Below are 16,900 nucleotides of genomic sequence, written 5' to 3'. Positions count from 1 at the left end.
TCCCTTCCCCAAATGGAACCTGAAACAAAGCAGGAGATCGAAGAGACTGTCGTCGACATTTTGAAAGGCGCGGATATGCAAGAGATGACGGAATTCAAGGTGAGAAACTTGGCCTTCGAGAAGCTCGGAATCAACCTTTCTGCTCACGAGTACAAGCAGATCGTCCCAGGGGTCGTAGAATCGTTTCTTTCTAAGAAGCAATAATTTGAGCGAGTTCCATGAAGCACTTCTATTCCCTGTCCATGGTGTAGTTAAAAGATTGAATCCCCGCCGGTATAGGTTTCCTATTCCACCGTTTCTATGATCTTGAAGCGACGTTTTGAGCAAAAAATAGATGAAACTGTCACTCTTTATGAGTCTTCTGACTCCATCAAATGGTGATGCCTACTCCAAGAGCTTAGTTCTCAACCAACGTTTTGTCCTTTCTCATGGTGGCCTAAGAGGCGGATAACTATTCAAGAATTTAGAGGTAAGACGTTGGTTTCCATCAGGGAATACTAGGAAAGCTCCCCTCTTCAAAAGGTAACAACAATTTCTAGTTCTTCAATCTGCATGATTGAAAACTGGTACTATCTCTACTTGAAATGTAATTTGAATTCGACTGCATTTCATCCTAATAGTCCTAAAATTTGGCTCATCCATTGTTATTGCTTATCAAAGTGTCAAATGGGGACATAAGTGAATCTTCCTACCCCTTTGGCTTATTGGGTATGTGTTCAATTGGTATAGATTGTGTTCCTTTAGGGTCCGTCTGTTTGGAACCCATGGAAAAGAAAAAGAAAAGAGGAGGCAATCCAGAAGCTGGAGTCAAGGTAGCTACAGTAGTCAGATCACAGAGACTATCTATTTTCTGTAAAGCTTTTCACGGCGAGGTCAGTTTTCAATTGTAAAAAAAAAAACCCTAAGACCGTTCCCATTTATTGAATCATTCAATATTGTTTTCTTTGAATTTCACGCTGTATATTCTCAATGCCAAGAAAAGAAAAAGAAAATTTGACCATTATTATTTTAAAAAATAGTTAATGAAAAAAATTGATCATCTTATTTTTATTAACTATTTTAAGAACAATAATTAAATTCTCATTTTCTTTTCTTTTCTAAAAGTTCCAAACAGACCCTAAAAGATACCATTTTTCTGTTATGCGTCTGTTTTTGTATACCGAGTGGCGTTTGGAAGGCATGAAACAGTGAAACAAGGGACAAGGCCAAATAACTCCTGTAACTATCAAAATGATTTCAGTATTTCCATTCAGAAAGAAAATGCAAATAATTGATCAAAAGAATTGTGGCAGTTAACAACAAGCCCATGAAACCTCACTAATGCTCACAAATCTGGATTGGGCGTCTTAGATTTGGCATATCCGTCAAGAATTCAATTTTGAACATCCTACCTCATCTCGGTATGATTTTGATTCTGCTCATCACAGTAAAAGTAAATATGACATCAAGATTAGGCACAGTTAAGTGTACATAATTTTCAAATAGTTGCAACTGGAACTTGTCAAAGGAAGGCCAAGATTGAAATGCCAGCAGGTAAATGACAAACAAAATTACACACAAAATTACACATGTCAAAGATAGCGAGAGAAAAAAAGTTACCTGGGCCATGTATGGTGAGGTTGGTGAAGCCCTACTAATGAAATTCATGAACTCGTCCCTCTTGAATCCAAAAGTGTTTTTCACATGTTGCAATAATGTTTGCTCTCTTTGCATGTCTTCGAAAATTCTTTCTTTTTCCCACATCATAAGCCTCAACTGCTCCTCAGTTTCAATGATATCTGCAGGTAGGCTGGACTTCCCAGAACTAACTGGGAATCTCACTTCCAGATCTTTCCTGACATCAGATGCATGATATAAAACTGAAGTGAAAAAGATGAAGTCTTTCTAATCAGAAAGCAAATCAATTCACAAAATTCATCCAATACTAAGATTCGATGGTTTACCCCACAAGAAAAAGAGAACAATTAAAGAACCAAAGTAGCTTCCACCTACCTAGTTCCAAGAGAAAATATCCCAGGACCTTTAATTATTCCACCATCCAAGGAGACAGCACCATCAGTTATACAAGGAAGGGCATCTTGCATTTCAGCTCTTGTTTTATATACTTGCAAGCGGGAAAAAATACTGTAGAATAATGTCTCCCTTAGACCATGACCTTTAGCTGTGACATAAGATAAGTGGACATTGTCCACTTGAATCATATTCACAGCAAACCCTAGAAATCCAGGAGGAGATTCTCCATTTGGTAATCTTGGGTTCAGCAACGCCAGCTTTCTTTGAGGGTCATCCACTAAAAAATGACCCACATAAGGCCTGTGAGAAAACCATGTCTAGTATTAGCCAAACCACATTTAGTATTAGCCTCACAACATCTAAAAGTAAGATTACTTGGAGACAAAATTGACATATTCAGAATTGCCCTCTTCAGGCAGACTCTTAGAAACAGAGACACAGATGAGAACATAGAGGTTTCCCTGACTGATGGTCTTGTGCTATATATGCCCATGCTTCTCGATCTTTCATCGAAAGCCACATCTGGGACTACTGATAAAGGACCTAACTATATATTTATATATGTATATATGTATATATTTCGAAATGGCACCTAGCTGTATTATGCTTCAAGACCACAATATATGCACCATTATGTACGCAGAATAGATTGCAAATAACAAACCAACGCAAGAGATATAATAGGTTTTCCTCTCCACTGAAAAATAATCTTCGTTTTAAGAGTTCTATTAAAGATGAAAGGCACTAGCCTCAAGTCTTCAAGACAAATGACAAGATATCTGCCATCCAACTGCTTTCCAATGGAAGCTCCAAGCCCATGAAGACCAGAAATTTTATCAATTTGACCTTCTTTGTCATATGTTTCAAGAGCTTTGACATCATCATGAGTCTTGCACACAACTGCCATCATAATCTCCAATCCTAAATATTCTGAAAAAACCCTGTTTAGATAAATAGATGGTTAAGTGCAAGCAGAGATAAGATTTTGAAAGTAATGGTGGATTGCAGTACACAGTATAATCATAAAGAGAGGAGGCAAAATAAATAAAGAAAAATACCTGCTAAGATTATCATCAGATACTTTGCCAAGCATAGCTACAATACCAAGCACATTCTTCATTAAAGGTACCTGTGATGCTTGGGACCCATGTCGAACTTTAAGTTGACACACTATGCCAGCGGCTGTTTTCTCATGTTTTAGTATCTGTTCAATGGTTTGCTGCTCACTCCGTGCATCATCAAGATTCTGACTGCTGATGTCAGGGGCATTTGATGCATGGTACTTTCCAAGTCTAACTGTGTGAACTAATGTTAGTTGAGAACAGTATTTTCCAAGTCAAACTATGTGAAGTAATACTAGCTGAAAAAAAAATGATGCATGAGGGTCTCAAATTTAGTACATTACCAAGGAGCCCAAGGATCATTACATAGAGTCACCTTGGTGTTCTGTTTTCTAACATTCAATTGTTTGGTATAAGATACATATTATTGCAACCACCATTGACCGGATCTTACCTACATAAGATATAAAATTGCAAATTTAGCATCTATAGACTAAGCTGCTACCCTTACTTCATCTTGATAGTAGGAGATTAAATAATGTGAAATTGACCTTGCATATCAAGAATGGATTCATCTAAGTTGTTTGTCTGCGTCTTCAAAATTCTCAAGTTGTCCTCATGATGTTTGATCCTCAAGCCCAACTTTTGCAGATCCTCCTGAAGTTTCTGCAGATGCAGAAATCTTAAGATAGACAATTTCCAAGGGTTTGCAGTAGAAAAGGTCTCTAATGATTCACGGATGCAAGGAAGTGAAGTGGCAATGTACATTTAACCAAAAAGAAAAAAAAAGGAAAGCAGGGAAGAAGATATAAAAGGCCTGAATGCAACCTACCTGAGACTGGCCTATGAGTGATTCAACCTGCTGAATTGTGTCATCTTGCATTTCACCTCTTGGCACCAAAGAAAGGTCATCTTGGTAAGTGTGATTTGATATGGACGGCTCTGGGGAGGAGAGTTTCTTTGTATTAGAAAGTGGCGGCATACGAACCTGAAGAACAAGCACAATCAGTGTGTGGGTATTTTATATCTCACATACCCTTAAGATCCTAAGTTTCTTGGCACTCTACTAAAAGTTAGGCATGATTACCAATGCATTTTTCTGATAAAAGTTAGGAGCGGGAAATCTTTCTATACTAGAAAATTAACAATACTTCCAAGATTTGTAAGGAAGTGCAAACAAACACATCAAATACTAAACATCCATGCTAAAGAATAGAAAATTCATACTATTTGAGCCCATTTGGTCGTACATAAGATTCAAGCAGAACTTCTTTAAATTTTTTGAATAACAATGTTGGAGTACAAGATATCAGCAACTCAGCAGACAATTCACAGACGAGTTTTCTCTTCATCTAAAAAAACAAAACAAAAAAAAGTAGTAGTAGAATAAAACTGTCTCTCTATCTTCCGCGATCACACAAACTTGCATGCTTGCGAATTTCCATCCCCACTGCGTATCAATCGCGAATTAGACGAAGCAAACGTTCCACATGCACACCCGGAAATGTTATTTTCCTGAAATATAAAACGATTTTCATGGGCAACAGAAAATACAGAGGCCAGACCTGATTAGGGCTGAACATAGCGGAAGAGGAATCACTGCTCTCCGGAGCGAACTGCCGAATATGCAGGTAACTGAAACGCCACTTCCACGTTCCAATGGAGTCATGCCAATTACCAAGGGCTCTTTTCAGTCTTCCCTTCCAATTGGAAACATGAAATGCCCTTCGCCATGGTAACTCTGTTCCCGTCAACAGAAGCGAAGCACGAAGAGTGACGGAGAGCCGTAGACACTAGACTATGCCTAGTTGACGTCAAACTGACCGTGCTACATTCACGCAAACGTTGGCTCGCCCACGCCCACGTGTCACAGTCAAGTTATCCAAGCGGCTCGCCTCGCTCTGAGCCCAAGATGGTGCAATAGGCTAGAAGCATGAAGACTGACACAGGTCCCTACTCTTCGATAAGAATAATGACCGGGAGTAAAAAACGGGACGTCAGAGCTGTGAGTTGTGACTCGTAACAAAATAGATTTTGGGTTCGGATCCGAGTCCACTAGCGATTAGGATAGGAAGATTTTGGATTAGCGAATTAAGTAGCAAGAGGGACTCAACTCTTCTACTCTGATAATATTCCTTTAGATTCACTCTTAAGTTTGGTCAATCACTGAGTCTTCATCCGACTCAATTAATCCAACTCAGATTTTCATGTGTTGAGTTGAATTTCAAGTCCGAGTTAAAATATCAAGATTTTGGATCATTGACTTCTGGCTCAGAGAGTCGCGCATTCAATGAATGAACCTCCAACGGGCAACTGCGGATATAGATAGCCTTACCAGTCGCTCCCACATGGAGGCCTCTTCGAGTTTTCGAAAAACAAGAGGGAAATTCTCCCATCCCATCAGTTCTTTGTCTTCTTCTTCCCCAACCTCAAAATAATTTTTTTACTTTTTCTCGGCTCTATTATTCCCTTTTAAAACTGAACCACTGAGAATGACTCTTCCCCCACAAAAAATCTGAAACAATGGGCAATTGCATGGCTGCCGAAGCCGGGCCTGAAGTGGTACGGATCATGACGGGCTCCGGGGGAATAATGGAGTTGGAAAGTCCCATCAATGTCCAGACAGTTGTCAAGGACTTTCCCGGATATGGGATATTCCGGCAGGGCAACGTCTGTTCCCCACTACTCCACCACGACAGGCTTCTCATCGGCCACTTGTACTATCTTCTCCCAGTGTCCGAAGAAAGAACAACGGTAGGTCCGAAGAAGGAGAGAGGCTCGGAGGCGGAGGCGAAGCAGGTCCAGATCGCCCCTGTGAGACTATCAGCAGCTGAATCGTCGGATCTTCGGTCCATGGAGGTTCTGCCTTCTCCGGGGAAAGGCGTGTGGAGGGTGAAGATGGCGATAAGCCGGAACGAGTTGGCGGATATCTTGTCGGAGCAGGAGAACACGGAGGCGCTGATTGAGAGAATGAGGCAGGCGGTGACCGTGTCGGAGGCGCAACCTAAACGGACCAGGGCAGCATGGGCTGCTGGTCAGAGGCTCAGCGTCTCTACAGACGTTCGAAAGACAGCCTTTGGAATTGCTCAAGTAAGAGATGCTTAAACTAACTCTCAAGGGATTGGATTATTTTGTAAAATGGTAGGGTTGGATACAATTTGGTGTGGCGTTAGATTAGATTAAATCGTGTATGAGCGAAGCAAATACCCAATAGAGTCTCTTGTACTCAAATGGGCATCCGTCGTGCTGCCTCATCAATTGCCAAAGTTATTGAGCTTTACAATGACCCAAACCACGGCTAAATTCCTCTTGTTACCGTTGATGTAATAAAAGCTTGTAAAGTGATTCACATTGTTCTTGTTTCTGGATCCCGGACCACACACAAATTGAAAGGACATTAAACGACTTAAAGACTCGGATCAAATCATGAATCATATGGTCCGGAGAGACTCGCCCATTATAGAAGGGTCGAGACACCTTGAATTTTTTTCCCAGATGAGCTATCTCATGTTTAAGACAGCAGAGACACTGCAGTTCCCCAACCTTTCAAAGGATGCAGTATACATGCACAGTGAAAAGTTAGAATCCGACCGAAAGCCAACTACATAACTTTAGCTTTCAGAATGTCTGAAGGGTCTGCGACAAAGATTAATCTCATTAGAGCATAGAATCCAACGAAGTTTCAAATAATTGCCCACTAAAGTCCAAAACCAGAAAATGGGAGTGAGACTTCTTCATATGGTTAGGAAATATTCGACGAAAAGGCCAATCGATCGACTGATAAAAAATAGAAAAAAATAAAAATGAAATGACACTAATGGAAAAGAGAAACAATTTGGCAAAGGACAATCAGGAAATAATAACAGAGAAAGAAAACAGAGGATGCTTCAGGTAAGAAAACCCAACATTACGTCTGCTCGACGTAGGTAATCTCATAAAGAGGGGAAGAATGGTATCACTTGAGTAAGTAGGAAAACAATGCTGAACAGAGAGGAGAAGCGCACCAGAGATCTGTCGGAAACAGTTCTTTAAAATTCCATTCCACTAATACAAGTCCTGTACCCTGTCAAACTTGAATCAATAATTGTGCTTCGTTTTCACACATACACTGGCAGGATATGCAGCTGAGATTAACCCAAAAAACATTTAATTTGCCACGCATTTCCCTGAAACAACAACGTATAGTAAAGACTCATTGTATCCTCGGATAAACAGTGTTCAGTTTTAGTTGGTATCATAACACTAGCCAACCGGAAAAGATAAGCTGATAAGAACATTGGTTCTTCAACACATCAATAATATTGCGCATCAGAAAATCCTCTCCATGTGTGAGAAATACTTAACCTTCGGGAGCCTCCAAAGAAAGCCTGGAATTAGAGTCATTAACACAAAAAACTCACTAGACATTGGCGCATCAGTCCTGACCTTCCATAACTGCAATGGTTCTTAAGCAAGACATGAATAACAGCTGAGAATGATAGTCTTACCAGTCACTACATCATCAACATTGACCAAAACCAACAATATAAGTTCAAGAGTAATATAACTCAGAGCTGATGAAAGACAACAAATAATATGAAACAAAAATGTAGGTAAACTTACAAATAGATTAATTAAGCTTGCGCACTGGACACTTGAGTGGAACAAATATGCACTTATATAACAGCTAGGCCGCTGTTGGTCAATCTACATAATAAATTTTGCTACTCCGTTGGCTACTTCATCTAAAACACTTTTCACAATAACAGAAGGCTGCTGTTGGTCAATCTACATAATAAATTTTGCTCCTTCGTTGGCTACTTCATCTAAAACCCTTTTTTTCATGAAAAAACTCTCTATGGAAACAAAAGAAGTTAACGACTATAGGGCATTTGATTCCCAACCAAATGCCGCCATCAGCTTATCCTTTGTCAACTGCTCAGAGCCTTCAGATTTAATTATAAAAGTGTGAAAAATAGTATCAGTTCCTGCAGATACTGAAATCTTCGACTCCACCACATTGATCTGGGCCTCGTTGAATGCATGGATGACTTTTGAAACAGGGTGAGTATCAAGAGGACAACTCACACGTACGATCACCTCATCATGTACAGATTGGATATCAATTTCTGGTTGCAAACGTTTCCGATTCTCGGCAGAATTAGCTTCTGAGGCTGCATCCCTGGATGCACTTCCATACTTCTCTCTCTCGGATTCCATTTCTTTCAGCTTCTTCTGCAGGTCAGTGATGTATGTTATTGCATCCCCAAGCAGAGAAGCTTTGTCCATCTTGGAGATGTTTGGGACAACAGCTCGGAGAGCATAAAACCGTTGGTTGAGCTTCTCACGCCTCTGACGTTCAGCTTCCACATGGTTTAAAGGTTCCTCTCTCCCATTGGCTGGCTTTCGTCCTCGTTTTCTTGGCCTACGTTCATCAATTTGCCCTGCTCGCTCTTCCTTAGCCTCCACATCTGAGAGCTCTGATTCCCCTATATTTGGACGAGGTGGGACAGGTCCTCTTGAAGTAGTCCCACTGAAATCAATTTGCCTTGGCTGCTGCTTCATTGGATGAAATTGATTTCCATTAGAATGGGCATATCCTCGGTGAGTTGCATCTGTGTCATTTCCACCAATCACTACCACGCCATTATTAAACTTTTTTTGGTTAGTGATATGTGGTTGTGAGGGATAAACAACTTCAGGCGCTGTTGCTGGTTTAACATTGTGGATCTGGTTCCAACCTAATCCATGAAAGCTCTTTCTATTTTGCATGAAGGGCAACATTCTGTTTCCATTTGGGTAGACATCCCCAGTGCTCTCTTCCACTTTTGTTACAACAAGCTTTTCATGAGGTCTTGCAGGGTTGAGATCCTTTCCAAAAATTTTTGGGTACTCTTCCACTCGGTCACTGGAAAAACTAAAATTAGTAAGAGGAGCATGTTTGTCTTTTTTCTCGTTCACTGCAGGCACCGGTGCTATCCCTTTAGAGAAGGCAGACCTAATCTGCTGCATCACTTCTAAATTGTCTGGAATGGATTTCAAGGATCCAAGTTCAACTACGCCCATATCAGTGGGAATCAACACCACAGTATGAATACAGGCAGACTTAGCTAAGAAAGATCTAAAACAATAATCTGCTGCAGACTTCAAGACGTCAGATAGCCATAGATGTTTCCCAGAACCAAAAACCTTTCCGGGCCCGCCTTCACCCCTTGGGAAGGAGAAGTACATGGATGCAAGAAAGAACATCTCCGTATCAGTGACCTTATCCAAGCCGAACGCGTAGTTCTCCTCATCTGACCCACTGAAGAACGTGTGAAGCTTTTGCAGGACTCTTTTTCTCATCTTCTGGTTAGTTTCATCTTCTAGACGGAAATTCATAAGTCGAGCGTCAGATTCTTCACCTTGGCAATAACCATCTCCCCAGACAAGAACTAACTCACCAGATTTGGATCTTGAAATCTGCCAAAAGATTGCGTAATTCCATCCTAAATTGGACGAGTTTGAGCCCTCCACGAGCTCAGATAGCTTATTCTGGAGATTCAAATCACTCCCAGCTGCAGTTAAAAGACCCTCGGAAGAAACAGTGTTCGTTGTCAGGTAATCGAATGCGTGGTGGCCCAAAACGGCCGCAACCATGGCCTTGTCCTCGTCATTCAAGTATCTACCTAATCCCAACTCCGTCTTCATCCCTCTCCTTCCGCAAAACACAAGCTCCAAACCCCAATACTATCCAACTTTCATCTCCCCCTCCACTTCCCCAAAATAACAAGCCCCAAAAGTTACGAAAACAACCCCCAATAGCCTGAATGTGAGACCGCCCGCGTTTCACTCCTCCCAGCTACCTCCTCTCATCCAAACAAAAAAAAATCACCACGGGTTTCATCTTGTCAAAGAATTTACAACAAGATCCCCTCCCCAAGTGAACAAAAAAAAAAAAAAAAAATCATAAAAAGTACAAAACTAAAGAAATAAAACAGTGTAAACTAATCCACATTCCTCTCCACAGAAGCCAGAATAACGAACCCAACAGCACCGACTCCAAGAATCCGCGTATCCAAGCAGAAATCAAACGAAAAAAGTCTCCAACAACGGAACATAAAATATCATACACACCTCCAGTCGGCCGAAGCTCGCCTCGGAAGCGGTGGGGGCGAAATTGGTACAAACGGTCAATAAAATCAGGAACAAGAAAAATTGGCAGCAGATTTCTTCGACGTTTCACGCACGCAAGGATTTAACAAAGAAGAGACAGGGAGGGAGACCTAAAACAGTAAAACATGTGTAGAAGATAGAAATCAGAGAAAAAAACTGTGAGGGAGAGATCCCTAAAACGAAAAACCTCCAAAAGGGTGGGAACTAACTATGGTTTAGGTTGAGCATTGGTTGGTTGGAGAGTCGGCATGGATTTTGTGCAGTTTTTCCTCTCTTTCCTCTCCGTCTCTCACGCTTTTTAAGGTTGTTTTACACTACAAATCAAGACGTGGGCTTTTACCGCAAACGAGTGTTGTGACCCGGCGAGTCAACTCAGATATTTGCAATATGAGTTCCGTTCCAAATAATGGGCTGGCCCACCAGACGGAAGGGTGCAAGTGCAAATATCCGAAATAGCGAAACAGCTTTTCTGTACTCTTGTTATCGTGTGCTGTTGGTCTTAAAGGTCCTGGCCCACCACCGAAGCTCCCTATTTTCAAACACGATTTTTTAAAACGAAATAAGATGCACGAGAGTGATGTACGGATTGTCTAACCTCCAAATCAGTTAATTTTTAATCATTTTAGTAAATAAATTAATAAAACCTGTTTATCCATGTAAATTAATAACTATGTGGATTTATTAATCCAATTAAGCGTCTTATTTTAATAAATAATTATCGTGAAACCGCCGAAGCCAAGTCGAAAGGTCGCCTTTATCGTACGAGTCTGCCAGCTAGTGCATGTCACGCACTTGGGAGCGGTTCGAGTAACACCTGAAAAATGAGAGAGGCAGCGTGACAACTAACACGTGTTCACTTATGGAGAGGATCTAGACACGTGGCTCATGGTCGGGCAGCGACGGCGGAGGCTCAGGTAAAGCTTGTGACGGAGGCACGTGAGTTGAACGTGAATGGAGAGTGAGGGAGAACGTGAGCTGAATTTACTACGTCTCTTTTATTTGGGTTAACGTGTTCGGCGTGGGAGAGTGGGAACGGATCCGATTGGATCAGGCCTTGGAAGCAGATAAGCTCGTCGCTGTCCATTGAGAGAGGACTAAATAATTTCCGCTCGTCGCTGTCCATTGTCAACTCGCACGGCCGACTCGACTCAGTTCGCTCGTGCCAAAATTAAATAATTTACCAAATCATGTAAATTAATAAAAAATCTCAAATAAATATTTTTTAGTCCGAACGAAGCTTCCTTTACTTGCTCGAGGAAAAGCCCGAACGAAGCAGTCTCTATAGAGATTTGAGGTTGAACGGCGAAAGAGGAGTTTTTTTCTGCTCCAACAAGGAATCTGGTGGATGTGCGGAGCTCATAAAACGAGCATCATTAGTTCACCTTCACCAGTTCAGAAAATTTGCGGCACTGAGCACGTGTAACACGATCCTTAAAACCCGTCTAAAGATGCTTCGGAGATAGAAAGGTTTGACCAGAGAGGTTGGCAACAGTGGGAAGGCCTGGAGCTTATTATCACAACGCTTGGGTTGCCGTAGAGGCAGGGGAAAAAGACGCGAAGACGAAGGTGGAGGAGGGCAGGCAGGCGAAGTAGCGAAGTAACGTGGGCCAAGGAGGGATCGGTGCCACACGCTGCGGGAAACTCTGACGACAGCGGGACATGAACTCGCCATGTTCGCGTAACCAAATTATTTCAGAGCAGTTGCTGCGGCGGGCATGAGTCTCACGTGTTTAGAAATGTGTTTTTCACGCTAACGTGGACTCGCGGTGGCCGAAAGCGGGGATAAGCATCACTTTGGCACGTTCGACAGTGATTGACGTGAGTGGAACCGGAAAGGTCGTCCGCGGCCAGGTTTAAGTTAACCCGTTCAACTCTGATTAAGCTAATTAAAGCTTATAAATATAATATAAGATGTTATATAGTCCAAGACCTGCAAACGTGTCCTCCTCCGAAGAATTCAACGATCCCATTATTGTAACTTAAACAACGATGATTAGATGGAGACGGTATACCTAATGACGCCATTACCACTGTTAATTGCTGTGGGCGGCCAACGATCAGGATCTAGATTTTACACGTTTCGCATGTGAAGAAGGAAAATACTCAACTTCTCGAGCCCCCTATTATAAAACTTTCATAACTGAAAATTATACTTCCGATTTTATGATATGATCCCACTAATAAATAAATATATTCTTATTTACTTATTTCAATTTCTATTATTTTATATGTTGATTATATTATATGTTATCAAATTAATTAATAATGATTTATCAAATTATTTTTTTCCATGTAAAAAATAATAATAAAATGAATGGGCAAGAAAAGGATTCATCTCAACAGCAGTGTAGCCAGAAAGGAAATCTTGGCTGTTAATGTCCAAGATGTCTTCCTGCGACTCCCCGGGACCGTCACGTCCTGTTTCAGTTTTCCTCCCTTCCGTATGTCCCCCGCAAGAGGGCACAGCACCTACACCAGCGAGGACCACTCTCGTAGTGGCCGATGCAGTCCCCTTTCCACATGGGTGTCATTGCGCCTGTCGGTGAGCTCCTCAGTGTCTCCACCACTATCGTCTTCCCGACCTGCTCTTTCCACCCGTCTGCCAACCCTTCCCAGCAATCGTCACTGGTCTCCCAAAGACCGGCACATCTCAGCGTCCATTCTTTTTCAACACTTGCGCTCTTTTTTGACGAACGGTCGTTTGCGCTCTCAAGTTAGCATACGCCAGCACAACGCCATTACTATTCATGTCTGCTCTCTGTGTTGGTATTTGATGAAAGCTGCTGTTCACCCACCCGACCCACAGGCCACCTCTCCAAAGGCATCTTTTCTGTCTTCATTTTCGTTTCGATTAGAAGCAAATGCACAGTTATCTTCAGTGAACCGGTCTTCCCCTCCACCTTTTCCTTAATTCTGCTTTTTCGTGTAATTGACTCTCTCCCTCTCCTGCCTGTTGGATCTTTACCATTGCTGCTTCCCTTGCTGGTAGTCGTGTTCAGCTTTGATGGGAAGAAATGAATTTTTCCGTCCGAAATGTACTTTGCCAAATCGCCATTATTCGTTCATCGGAAGGTAATCGACTCTCGATATTACAGACTTGGACACAGTGCCTTTTTTGTGGACCCCGGTGGAATTGAACCCGATCGGCCGCTGCTGCTCCATCAAACAACTAGGGACAGGGCTTCGGCCGCCGGGCCCGAGACGTTACAAATTAAGCTGATTGACATGTGGTCTTAAGTGCAAGGGTTGCCTCGGACGCTGCGGTATTAATCGTGCGTGCGGGAGTGGATGCCCGTGACTAATGCTAAGTGCAACCGGCGACTTGACAGCGGTGGAGTTATTACTGCCTTACTTTTTTCTTCTGCTCCGTCTACCTCTTCACGATCCTCCTGATGCTTCTACGCGGACGTTGCCGTCAAATCGTTACATTTTCTCCATTCGAGGACAGTACATCTCCTCCGCTCGAGCGCTTTGGGCTCCCTTCTCACCCTAGTCTCGTTACGATGTTTGCTAATTGAATCCTTGCAGCTAAAATGCCGGCTTCACATAGTACTAATCAACGAAATTCTTCTATTTGTGTTATTATGAGGGAGCGCTTGCCAATCTGAAATTTCAGGAGCGCTTTTATGATCATCTTTTGGCCTGACGGGAAGTGACAGTTTGAAGAAGAGAATTTCTTCGACAGGTTTGTTTCTTAATTTCCCTGCGATTTGATTTTCAGTGTCGAGTTCTTCTCTGTTTGGAACACCCCGAACGATCATTATTGCCGTAGTATATGACTTTATTATTGTGCGGGTTTCGTTTTGGTAATTGATTTCTGCAGACGAGCGGTCGCGATAGTCGAATATCTCCCTGAACCTTACGCGATCATAATATCAATTTTGTTTTTTGGTTGATCCAGCTAGGCTTCGAGCGAAATGGGAAAGAAAGGGAACTGGTTTACGTCCGTGAAGAAAGTTTTCAGGCCTGCCAAGGACTTGGAAAAGAAGGTAATTTTTCTAATTCATGGTTCCTTTCCCCATCCTGTTTAAGAGAAGCATTCTCCGAGTCGTTCTGTGCTTCGTTTCCCTAAACACGAGGTGCCCGAAACGAAAATTAGGTCTCTGCAAGTACTGAAATCGATCTTACGGCGAAATAAGCCGAAACGTACGTGTTTGCACAATGCAGAATTGCAGATGCCACAAAACGGGTAATATAGTCGTTCGAGAAGCTCCCTAGCGGGTAGGTGATTAGGGCGTGAGCATTTCAGTAAATAAGGGGATGTGAGATTAATTTACCTTCTTATGGGGCAAAAGAGAACAATTTTGAATTTTTTAGGGGATTTGAGAATAATTTACCTTCTTATGACTACACTGTGTATGTCGTTCCCCGCCTTCGAATTTCATTTGCCCTATCCTTCTCAATTCCGCAGCGACTTTGCACAATTTTGTATCGAATTCTTGGACTATTCGTGGATCTTATCTTGGAGACCCGTGAGAAGCTAGGAAACAAAAACTACTGGAAACCAATTTCGTGAAAGACTGGAGTGGGAGATGTTGTTATCTATTACCTAATAGCCGTTTGGGGAGAAGATAAAGAAAACCCAGAAAACGATCGAATCTGTTTCGGGTATTACGCGTTAGAGGACGATTATAGACCATTTCAGAAGTGCGCTGATGGAGAGCAGAGATGATCTGTCAGTTTCTGCTTTTCTAGATTATCACGAGGAGTAATAGTGTCGTACTGTAGTTGAGTGTTTTATCGGTTTTTCTCAACTTTACTGAGAGCAATTTGATATGCAGAAAGAACTACCAGGTAAAGGTCATCAAGAGACACGGGAGAGACTGTTGTTGGAACATTTTCCTACGCAAAATTCCCCAGACGCGATAAATGAGGACAGCGCAACACAATCACCGGTTTCTGAAGATAGAAACCATGCCATTGCCGTCGCCGTGGCAACTGCCGCTGCAGCAGAAGCAGCTGTTGCTGCAGCCCAGGCGGCGGCTAAGGTCGTGAGGCTAGCTGGGTATCGCCGGCATTCCGACGAAGAAAGAGCTGCCATTATCATTCAGTCTTGTTACAGAGGATACTTGGTAAGTAGGAAGATTAATATTGAACTACAATTATTAATATCCTATTAATCATCCAAAAATGAGCAAATCCAGCCGACCCTGTGTGGAACTAAATTTTTTTTTAAATTCGCATCTTAGGCGCGGAGAGCCCTGCGTGCACTGAAAGGGCTTGTAAGGCTGCAAGCGCTGGTAAGAGGTCATTATGTGCGTAAACAAGCACAAATGACCATGCGGTGCATGCAAGCCCTGGTACGCGTGCAAGCAAGAGTTAGAGCCAGGCGTCTCCAACTTGTTCAACAAAAAGAAGAAACCTGCGTTGAGGAGGTGCCCCAGAAGAAGAGCCATTATTGCACTAAGAATGTGGAACTGGATAGTTGGGACTCGAGGCAGCAAAGCTTCGACTCCATCAAAGTGGATTCTCAGCGAAAACATGAAGCTGCAATGAGACGAGAACGAGCCCTCGCCTATGCTTACAGTTACCAGGTATCGTTCTTTGTTTCGTTGTTTACATTGATAAAAAAATCAATGGTATCTTGGCAATCCTCGTTCCAAACACCAAGCTGGGGCGTTTTTTGATTGCTTTTCTTTTCTAGTTCAAAACAAGTTAGATCAGAAAGTATATAACGAACCTGTATAGTCATGGGGTAAATCTTTTCTTGACGAAGTTACGTAGCTGACTGCTTTCATTTCCACTTCGCTCCGCGGCAGCACCAAGAACAAGAACAGCATTGGCGATCTGATCCGCGTAAGGAAGCAGGCTTCTACGGCAAGGAGCCGGAGAAGCAGCAGTGGGGCTGGAACTGGCTGGAACGATGGATGGCAACGCAGCCATGGTATGCCCAAAACGTTCCCGAGGCCTCATACGTCACGCTCACGCAGACCACCACTGACAGCACCTCCGCGAAGACCGTCGAGATGGACGTTTCTAGACCCAACACTTTCAGCCCAACCACCGCCGGCTACTCGAACCGGAATAGGTTCACGGTTTCCAACCGTAACAGAAGAAGCGACGAAGAGGGGAGAGATGATTCCGTCATTCCTAGTTACATGGCGACGACGCAGTCAACCAAAGCAAAGTTTCGGAACCTCAGCCAGGGGAAGCAAAGGATGCCACAGAGTGGGCCGCAGTGGAACTCCTCGACGAAGTCAGCCGCGTCCGGTGGTGGTGATTCTTCTAGTTCCGGCGCAGAACCCGCATTATATCAGGCTCCGAGGAGTCCGAGCCCGAAGACAAATGGGGCTAGAGTGCAGTCGCGAAGGCTTACTGGGTACGGTCCAGACTCCAGCGCTGGAGACTACCCTATTGGCGAACATGTATGGAGGCATGACTTGGGATGAGGCCGTTCATTTTTTCTTGCAATTTTCTGAGCCGTCGTGAAGGTATGGAATTGTGGATTTAGTCGTTTATAAGGTATATATGGTTCAGCAAAAGATCCACAGCAGCCTCCGCCTCGAGAAAGAGACATATTGTGTGTTGCAGAAAGAAAGTTGCGCATCTGATCGTGTTGATCGTCCACTATAACGCTGTCAGTCTACTACATCGATTTGAATTTTGTGATTAGGTTTGGGTGCGATTACAGTGTCTTTTGTTCTACATCTTGGAATTTTCCTAACTCCTAATAAAAACAAAGTTCACTATTC

The 16,900-nt window shown here is 42.7% G+C and overlaps 5 protein-coding genes across 6 annotated transcripts; 3 read left to right on the top strand and 2 right to left on the bottom strand.

Annotated features, from left to right (window-relative positions):
- Positions 1-12: 12 nt before the first annotated feature.
- On the top strand, positions 13-501 carry LOC137947673 (RNA polymerase II transcriptional coactivator KELP-like). Its single transcript, XM_068793469.1, has 2 exons — positions 13-197; positions 402-501. Exons 1-2 carry the CDS (start codon positions 13-15, stop codon positions 499-501), a joined length of 285 nt encoding a protein of 94 aa, XP_068649570.1.
- Positions 502-1,212: 711 nt separating this feature from the next.
- On the bottom strand, positions 1,213-4,847 carry LOC137955906 (protein DEFECTIVE IN MERISTEM SILENCING 3). The gene is made up of 8 exons (XM_068803121.1): positions 4,640-4,847; positions 3,907-4,062; positions 3,626-3,740; positions 3,072-3,309; positions 2,763-2,954; positions 1,993-2,313; positions 1,600-1,834; positions 1,213-1,414 (listed from the first exon to the last, which is right to left on the bottom strand). The coding sequence occupies exons 1-8, from the start codon at positions 4,655-4,657 to the stop codon at positions 1,388-1,390; spliced, it is 1,302 nt and encodes a 433-aa protein (XP_068659222.1). The 5' UTR covers positions 4,658-4,847; the 3' UTR covers positions 1,213-1,387.
- Positions 4,848-5,597: 750 nt separating this feature from the next.
- LOC137947558 (uncharacterized) lies at positions 5,598-6,179 on the top strand. The gene has a single exon (XM_068793376.1). The coding sequence runs from the start codon at positions 5,598-5,600 to the stop codon at positions 6,177-6,179; it is 582 nt and encodes a 193-aa protein (XP_068649477.1).
- Positions 6,180-7,708: 1,529 nt separating this feature from the next.
- On the bottom strand, positions 7,709-10,478 carry LOC137942444 (transcription factor MTB1-like). The gene has a single exon (XM_068788088.1). It carries the CDS (start codon positions 9,741-9,743, stop codon positions 7,935-7,937), a length of 1,809 nt encoding a protein of 602 aa, XP_068644189.1. The 5' UTR covers positions 9,744-10,478; the 3' UTR covers positions 7,709-7,934.
- Positions 10,479-12,749: 2,271 nt separating this feature from the next.
- On the top strand, positions 12,750-16,853 carry LOC137955891 (protein IQ-DOMAIN 21-like). 2 transcript variants are annotated; one of them, XM_068803108.1, is made up of 5 exons: positions 12,750-13,893; positions 14,114-14,197; positions 14,990-15,280; positions 15,398-15,742; positions 15,968-16,853. In XM_068803108.1, the coding sequence occupies exons 2-5, from the start codon at positions 14,126-14,128 to the stop codon at positions 16,595-16,597; spliced, it is 1,338 nt and encodes a 445-aa protein (XP_068659209.1). In that variant the 5' UTR covers positions 12,750-13,893; positions 14,114-14,125; the 3' UTR covers positions 16,598-16,853. The 2 variants fall into 2 exon arrangements, with proteins under 2 accessions (XP_068659209.1, XP_068659200.1); XM_068803099.1 differs by having other exon boundaries at positions 14,110-14,197.
- Positions 16,854-16,900: the final 47 nt, after the last annotated feature.

Source organism: Aristolochia californica, unplaced genomic scaffold (genome assembly GCF_029961685.1).
Source record: "Aristolochia californica isolate CCGP_79_NKW_82.1479 unplaced genomic scaffold, dmAriCali1.0.hap1 SCAF_1, whole genome shotgun sequence".
Taxonomy (NCBI): domain Eukaryota; kingdom Viridiplantae; phylum Streptophyta; class Magnoliopsida; order Piperales; family Aristolochiaceae; genus Aristolochia; species Aristolochia californica.
Note: the sequence above shows the minus strand (reverse complement) of the source record. Positions and strands in the feature narration are given on the sequence as shown.

Coding starts and splice junctions, on each gene's coding strand:
- LOC137947673 (XM_068793469.1), top strand. CDS start 13: ATGGAACCTGAAACAAAGCAGGAGATCGAAGAGACTGTCGTCGACATT. Junction 198..401: donor GAATCGTTTCTTTCTAAGAA/GCAATAATTTGA, acceptor CCAAGAGCTTAG/TTCTCAACCAACGTTTTGTC.
- LOC137955906 (XM_068803121.1), bottom strand. Junction 1,835..1,992: donor ATATTTTCTCTTGGAACTAG/GTAGGTGGAAGC, acceptor ATCTGATGTCAG/GAAAGATCTGGAAGTGAGAT. Junction 1,415..1,599: donor CCTCACCATACATGGCCCAG/GTAACTTTTTTT, acceptor TGTGATGAGCAG/AATCAAAATCATACCGAGAT.
- LOC137947558 (XM_068793376.1), top strand. CDS start 5,598: ATGGGCAATTGCATGGCTGCCGAAGCCGGGCCTGAAGTGGTACGGATC.
- LOC137942444 (XM_068788088.1), bottom strand. CDS start 9,743: ATGAAGACGGAGTTGGGATTAGGTAGATACTTGAATGACGAGGACAAG.
- LOC137955891 (XM_068803108.1), top strand. CDS start 14,126: ATGGGAAAGAAAGGGAACTGGTTTACGTCCGTGAAGAAAGTTTTCAGG. Junction 14,198..14,989: donor CCAAGGACTTGGAAAAGAAG/GTAATTTTTCTA, acceptor TTTGATATGCAG/AAAGAACTACCAGGTAAAGG. Junction 15,281..15,397: donor CTTGTTACAGAGGATACTTG/GTAAGTAGGAAG, acceptor TTCGCATCTTAG/GCGCGGAGAGCCCTGCGTGC.